At 29.5% G+C, this 8,622-nt stretch overlaps 1 protein-coding gene across 1 annotated transcript; it reads right to left on the bottom strand.

Moving 5' to 3' along the window:
• Positions 1-1,265: 1,265 nt before the first annotated feature.
• On the bottom strand, positions 1,266-3,615 carry LOC148760981 (cathecol O-methyltransferase 1-like). Its single transcript, XM_088810133.1, has 4 exons — positions 3,058-3,615; positions 2,412-2,722; positions 1,987-2,051; positions 1,266-1,756 (listed from the first exon to the last, which is right to left on the bottom strand). The coding sequence occupies exons 1-4, from the start codon at positions 3,453-3,455 to the stop codon at positions 1,460-1,462; spliced, it is 1,071 nt and encodes a 356-aa protein (XP_088666259.1). The 5' UTR covers positions 3,456-3,615; the 3' UTR covers positions 1,266-1,459.
• Between the last annotated feature and the right edge of the window lie 5,007 nt (positions 3,616-8,622).

Consider the following 8,622-nt stretch of genomic DNA (forward strand, 5'->3'; position numbering starts at 1 on the left):
ACCCAAGATCTCACAAGTCTTTTGGAGCAGATCCCTTGGTTCTCTGTACCTTTCATGATTTTACAGTTCCAAGCCATTAATCAAAAGATATCATACATCCTACAAATCATGTCCAAAGAAAACCAGCATGACATCTTTCTCTGCTCTATAGCAACAGTTCCTCTCGCTGATAATCAATCTCAAAGAATCTGAAGATCCAAATGTCTGTATAATCACATGATGACATTCTTCTCTGCAGTTTACTATTACCAATAAAATAATAGAACAAGAAAATAAACAAGATTCTGCCACGATGACCGAACCATCATCTTCATATGTTGGATTTGTGATTTTGAAAGGTGCAGAAGCAATCAACCCAAGAACCGGCACCTAATACCACGGAACAAGAACGTTTGACCCATCAATCTATTCTAGGAGGGGGAAGCAAAAAGTAAACATGCATTTATTCCTCCAAAACCAAAAGAATTGGACAATACAGCTCTAACTGGCATTTCCTTTGAAGCAATCAAAGGCATGAAAGCATTGTTAAATATGGGCAGAGGCGGTCCAATAAGTTTAAAAATCTAAAATGAAATATTCAAATGAAGTTTTTTTTATTGAAATTAAAAAAAATTAAAATTTTATTCTTTTAACTTTTTGAGATGTAAAATTTTTAATTAAACTTTTATAATCAAATTCTTCTAATATAATATAAACTCTAAATTAAAGAAAAAAAATCTGTAAAGATTAGAACAATAATACCTAATTGTTGAATGCTTATTGCAAACCGCAAATGAGGCTCACGATTTTATGAAGATAATAAAAGAATAGACTTCTTATGTATTTTTTAGAGAAAAATTGAAGTTAAAGGAATGAAGCACAAATGAGAAAAGAAAAATTCAAAAATAGATATTATACATTGAAAAAAAATAATTGGTTTTATATATAGGAAAAAAAATAGCTGTTGAAAATCATTAAATGAGTTGATTGGAAATAAGAGAAATAAGTGAGAAAAAAATAGTTATTGGAGATCAAATAGATATGACAGTTAGTTGATTGGAAATAAAAGAATATAGTTGAAAATTAATAGCATTCTAGAAATAAGAAAGTGATAAAAAATTGAGATTTATTAGGCACATAATTAGAAAAGTGAGAGAACAAATAATTTTATTAATTATTTTTTACTTTTATATATTTTTTTAATTTTTATATATTTTTAATATAATTAATTATATTATAATTATTATAAAATTATAAATTCTCTCTAAATTTGAGACCTCTCCAAATTGGGGACCTAAAAGTCCTTGCTTGGGTGGCTTCACCCAAGGGCCGGCTCTGAATATGGGATCTGGTTTAGCAACATTAAATATTATATATATATATATATATATATCAATTCAAGGCTTATTCAATGCAAACTATCAATACATTTCTTACTCGATACAAACTATGAAACCACTTATATGATGTAAGAGTCCAACTACTTGAAGAACTCCATGACCCAGAAGTTACAAACAGAACACTCATATCTGATGCCAGCGAATCCAGCTTTAGTTGCCAAGGCTTCGAATTCTGGTTTGGTCCGTTCCTTCCCTCCTGGATTCTGAGTCATCATAAGCACATCCATCATCGAAGTGCCTCTCACAAAAGCATTAGCCTCGGGTACAATCGGGAGGACAGCATCAGCCACTATAACTTTTCCATCATCTGGTATGGCATTGTAACAATTCTTCAACAGCTTCAAACAATGTTCATCGCTCCAATCATGAAGTATCCACTACAAAATTTTTTGCAAGTTAATTATGTCATTAATTTGTTAGCTCATATTTCAGCTTCTACTTTTCTGCAACTTTTGATGAAGCAAATAACAACAAAATCGAGCAAGGAATGCGATAATCAAAAAGTGAAAATGGACTAGTAATTGATGATTTTTGGTGAAGAGATGATTGAATCTGTAACTCACAGTTGCATACGAGGGGAAAAAATTGTCTACAAATGATATCTTACCTTCATGAAAATGGCATCTCCTTTAGGAACACTTTTAAACATATCTCCCCCTACATGTTCAACGCCTGTAATTTTTTGTTGATTGTCCTGTTAGTGTACAGGCAGAGTATACCAAAGCAAGTAGAAAAAATATGCCATTTTGTATCAATTATGAAATATGTTTGATGAAATTAACTGAAATCCCAAAATGCAGAAACCATATGTAAGCTATAAATTGGTTTTTGAAAAAATTTGCAATTTCAAACGATTCAGTTATCTTTCTTTTAAACACAAAATTACAAGATTCGCTGCCTGTTTATGGTGTCATATTTGTAATACACAGGACTAATGCAATTGCATTAAATTGGACGAACGAGGAAGGGAATGCATTAGGAACAATTATCTAAGCATTTACTCTCACATTCTGGATTGAGGTAAGTTGTTACCAGGATAGGCCGGGGCATGTTGTATAACATGAGGCAAGTCAAAATTAATACCCCTAATAGAGGGGTACTTGGAAGTGATAATGCTGAGAGTGACTCCTAGACCACCGCCAACATCAACCACTCGGTTGAGCTGCTCAAAACCCTTGTAAGTCTCCAGGATCTTCTTCACGATTATAGTCGTGTGATTGATCATTGCAGTATTGAAAACTTGATTGAACCTTGGGTCCTTGCCAGGGTATTCAAATGCGTTTGTTCCATGGACTCTGTCAAATGGAATTCCTCCTTCCAGAATTGCATCCTTCAGCTGGGACCTAGCCGTACATTAATACATATGAGAATCAACAATGCATTGAATAAAAAATAGATTTAAAGTAATATTTTACATATATACTTCACCCTCTTCGCCACAAGTTTTAATGCTCTATTTGAGAATCACGCTACATGAAATACGCACATATTAGCTATTGAAAAACCAAAACATTAGAAGTTCAGCTGCCTATAATTGAAAATATATTCCGAATCTCAACTGACCCTGCGGACAATAAAGTTCCAAGTAGACAAGAAACAGAGCAAAAGTTAATGGAGGACTAAGAACAATGGCTTCATCTAGTCAAGAAAGGAAGAGAGAGAGAGAGAAGAAACACACCAACTATCAAGGAAGACCTTGTCCTGAAGCAAGGACATCAGGGGGCCTAATGATACACCATCTTCATTTGGAACAAAGAATTTGGAAACAGGCGTCAAACTATAGAGCCTCTGAGGATTGTTACCCTGTTCATCATCAGCTACAGAGCAACCAACAATATTATGGCTGGCTAAAACTCTAAGTAGGCGGTCCAGCATCGACGGCGCGTCTGGATTCTTGGTACGTAACTGGGCTGCTATCTCCTTTGGGGAGAGCTTGGCATCTGGACCAGCTTTGGCTATAATCTCAAAGAGTTGAAGCTGAATGGCTGCATGCATAGACATGGGCAGCGCATTAGAGGTGACAATCTGAATGGCATATGAAAAGCTTTCTTGATTCTGCTCCGCCGAGGATTCCATTGGACTGCAAAGCTTTTTTTTTTTTTTTTTCTCTCTCACTGAAATTAACTTGGATCTGTGGAATTGTGAAGGGTGACAGATAAAAATGGAGGGCGACTCTCACCGCAAGTTTGGAATGACTATGATAGCTAGTGGCCTAATGCCAGTGCACACTTTCCTCCAAAAGCAACAAAAGATAATTGAGAGAGGGGCCAATGAAAAGACAGGCTGCGTGATTTTGCCTGGCGCCAAAAGTTACGCGGGAACCAGGTTTATGTAGGCCACTGCCAAGGCCATTCCATTATAGTGTTTGAGAATTGAAATGTGCCTATGTGCACGTGATACAATAATATATGTAGTGATAATTGTGTTTATTATGTTTTTTATTTTATAATTTTTTTAAATAAGAATTAAAGTAAATCAATATATTAAAAATTACATATATAAAATGTTATAATCAATAGTAAAAAATGTAAAACAATGTTATGACAATTTGTAATTTTGTATATTGATTGTTTAGTTTGATTACAAAAAGCAATGTCTATAAATAAAAGTAAGTATAAGATTTTGACAAAGCTCCACAAAAGATGTACTGTTTTACGTCTTTTTGAAGCAATGCGTTAATGTTTTGTCTGTACTCTAAGCATAAATAAAAAATATAGTGATAATATAAAATAAAACATGAAACTTTGTGACTAAACAATTATTTAAAACTAATAGTAGTTGATATTGGGCTTGGAACTATAGAACTTCATATTAAGGATATTGGGTATTTTGCTTGGAATTATAGCATTACAAATCTAGGATAATTAATTAAGTAGTGGATATCAAACAGATATCACGACATATCAAAAATATCAAGCATTATAATTGGAACTATAGCACATCAGATCAAGGAGATCAAGCATTATACTTGGAAACATAGCACTAAATCAAGAATATAATTAAGCAGCATCAAGGATGTAGATACCCCATTTTGTTTAGGTTGTCTATTGAATTTTGAAAAAGATAATAAATAATAAGATATAAAATAAAAAGAGATAAATATGAAAAGGATAAGGATTTTTTTTTTAAGTGGGGGAGAGGGGATTCGAACCCTACTGATTAAGCACCCACCAATGAGCTAAATGCTCGGCATATGAAAAGGATAAGGATACATGTACAATAATCCTAATCTTAAATGAACTGGGAAATCTGAAAAGAGATTAAGTTAGGTTGAATTAAAACTCAATAAACCAATTAAAGAAGGAATAGAACACATTGGTTATAATTAAATATACTTGAGCATCAATGTCAAAAAAACATAGAAAGTGAAGGGTGAATACAGAGAGAAAAAATAGTTCTTCAGTTCTTAGGTTCTTAGAGTGTGCTTGGTTGGAGGGAACAGAATAGCGATTCCTCCGCTATTCTCATTTTTTAGATAAAACTGCATTTAGTCAAAATAGCCATTTCCAAGACCCCCTTCGTAATGGCTATTATGAATTGTTAAAAATAAGAAAAGAAGTTGATTAGACAAAAATCTCCTTTTACAATTTAAAAAATTATCTTATAAAATAATACTAAACTTATTTTTTCCCTCTTTTCCTCACTCCTTCTATTTCTAAAGCACGGAAGACACAATTTTTTACTTCATTTTAAAAAAAAAAGAAATGAAAATATTTAAATATTATTTAACTATAATAAACATTATAAAGAATATTATTTAATATTATTATTTGAGTATAATAAATGTAACAAAGAATATTATTTAATTAGTATTATTTAAATTTAATGAAGAATATATTTTGTCTTTTAATATTAAATATTATTTAACTATAATAAAAGGTTTAATTATATCCTAATACAAAATATTATTAAATTATAATAAAAATATGTTTGTATTTTGGTGAAAATATTATTTAATTATAGTAAAAGGTATTTTGATTTTATTCCTTGAAATATTTTTATCTTTTAACAAAATAAATTTTTTAATTTTAATAAAAGGTATTTTTATCATTTACCACTTATTCTTTAATTATTCATAAAACTATTCCTGTCAACGAATCATTGGAATAAATCATAATAATAATTTCTATCTTATTCCATTCTGATGAACCAAACTATATAATAACTATTCATTCCTTATTCTATTCCTATAGAATAACGATTCTATTCTCCATTTATTCCATTTTGCGAACCAAACGTATACTTAGGTTTCAATTTCTTTTAGATCTAGGAGAATCAATTTCGTATCTTTAGAAACTATTTTGATTAAAGGGAGAAATAAAAAGAAAGAGTGTTCTAGTTTCTTGAATAGGGTTTAGAGAAGTGCTCCCAATTCTTAGTGGTTCATGCTTGGTATTTGGATTTGTAGTTTGGTTTTCATTTTGGGTTTTTCAGAACAATTAGGTAAGTTTCTTTTTACATGATTTTAATTTTTATTTATTTATATATTTATTTATTTTTGAGTCTTTAAAAAATAGAAGTTCATATAATTTATGTAAATTCCCCAATGATGAAATTTCAAGAAAACCAAAAGTGGCTTCTTGAAAATTTCTAGGTGAGAATATTTCAAAATTCTACTATAAGCGTTTGGAGATTTTAGAAAATTATCAATACAAAAGGATTTACATAAATTTTTTTAAAAAGATAAAATTATAGAATTAAATAAATACATTCTCCAATGATGAAATCTCAAAAAATCCAAAAGTGGTTTCTTGGGAATTTCTAGGTGAGAGAATTTTCCAAAATTTTACCATAAGTGTTTGGGAGATTTTGGGAAATTTTCGATATCAAGAATTTTTATTTATTTTGAAAAACTAATAAAATAAAAGATAAAATTAAAGAATTAAATAAATAAACTCCAATGATGAAATCTCAAGAAAACCAAAAGTGACTTCTTGAGAATTTGTAAGTGAGAGAATTTTCCAAAATTTTACCATGGGCTTGGGTGATTTTGAAAAATTTTCAATATCAAGAATTTTTATTTATTTTGAAAAATTAATAAAATAAAAATAGAAAAGAAATAGAATTAAGTATTGAACTAGATTTAATAAGACTTAAAGGACACATAACTGATAGGGTACCAAGTAAATGGATGTTGTGGGGTACTAATACCTTCCTCACATGTAAAGGACTTTCGAACCTAATCTACTTTGTAGACTAGAATCTATTATTAATGAGCTTAAGTAAAGCCTAGGACCTCATAAAAAAATAGATTCATTTGGATTGTCAATCACACCTAAACAAAAAATATTGATAACGACTCCTTTTTAAGTCAAACTATTGAGTTATAGGACTCACCATGTTATGATAGCTTGGTGACTCCATTGAGGACATTAGAAAGTCGAGCCAATAGTATGTTATATTGGGATAAGCGTCAATTAGGATTGGTTAAGGCTTAATTTCAATAATATAACAATATCATTCATGTTGATGTTAGTTATGTTGAATCATTCATAAATAAATGGAAGAAAATATAAAAAAATATATTTAATCATAATTAAAAATAGGGTAGGTAGGTAAGAGAATGAAACATTTAGCTACACAAATGTATATAGGTACATATAGAAAATAAAAAATATGATATAATATAAAATTATAAATATAAAATAGAATGATTGCTTTGGACTAATATCAATGACGGAATTTCATCCAAAAAGACAAAGAGTTGCTATTCTCGAGATGACTTTCCTAGGAACGGAATTCAATTAGGTTTTTTTTTGAAGTGTCAAGATAAATCCTAATTTTATATTCCGATATTCTGTTGATTCAAGCAATTATCTTAAATTCATAAAGAAACAAATTCACATAATATTCCATTTAAAATTAAAATTGATATGATTATTAATTAATTTAAACAATGATTGTCAATAAAAGATTAGTTGTTTATTCAATAAAAAATAGTTCAATAAAATAAAATAATATTAACTCAAAATATTAATTAAAAATTATCTATTCAAATAGAATGTTTCTTAAAAAAAGATATATCGTAAAAATCAATTAGGTATTTAGTTACATTAAAATATTAAATATATTGTTATATAAATCAACAAAATTATATTTATAAACACATATATTTAAATAAAATGTTTCTTTAAAAGACATATAGTAAAAAAATAAATGAATTAGTTAATTATATTAAACTATTAAATATATAAAAATTGTAATCAACAAAATTATATTTATAAACGCGCTTATATGACATCAATCATAATTTTATTTGGCATAGCATATAACACATATATTTTGTTAATGTGACGAGAATTTTAATGATAGGAGTTTCTCAAGAGACTTATAGAGATGAGTTCTTCTGAGAGTATTCCTAGGTGGAGAAAACTTCTAGACCTCACCAAAGCATTGGATGGTCTACGAATAATTTTTTCGATACAAGGTTTTCACTTTCCATCATTTAAAATAGGTAAATCATGACATCATAATTGCATCATGTGCAATCGTAAAACTGAAAAATCAACTTTAGTTTTTTTAAAAATATATATAATAATAAAAAAAACATAAAATTTGTAATAATAAATTAGAAATCAAGACTGTAAATTAGACATGTAAAATCAAGACTAAAAATAATATTAGCACAGGGGTGTTAATCATTTCTCATGTGTAATTGTACTCTCGAACTCACTCTAAAGCCCATAAACCAGTTATCATTCTTTAGATAGACCTAAAGTTAATTTAAGACCTCGTCGATTAGAATCGAGTCAATAGATGACCAATCACACCTAGATAAAAAAAACTGATAACGACATCCAAATCACCACATCTAGCGATCAAGTTCCTGAACCTGCATGTTATGACACTATCTAAAAATAATTCTTATATACCATACACTGAAAACATTTGTCAAACCCTGTTCTATAAAATAATTACGACGTCATTTACATGCTCAATAGAATGTTTGCATATTTAGGAAGTTCGAGGAATCTTTAAAAGACGATATTGCCCCTAATGGTATCATTAAGTCGATTAATTCTCGAACTAGTTCAAATAGAAATTTTAAGGTGAAATTAAGAGTTTCACAGTTCAAGGATGACTCAAAATGGTAATTCGGAGTTCAAGGATCAATTTGGAGTCAAATCGAAATTTTCACTATCTAGGGGTAAAATGGTCATTTGCCACTTGAGGATAAAATGGGAATTTTGAGAAAAGATTTTTTAGTCCATTTGACTTATTGGAGTATGATTTGAGGTTTAGA

Source organism: Theobroma cacao, chromosome 9, assembly GCF_053813885.1.
Source record: "Theobroma cacao isolate CCN51 chromosome 9, ASM5381388v1, whole genome shotgun sequence".
NCBI classification, from domain to species: domain Eukaryota; kingdom Viridiplantae; phylum Streptophyta; class Magnoliopsida; order Malvales; family Malvaceae; genus Theobroma; species Theobroma cacao.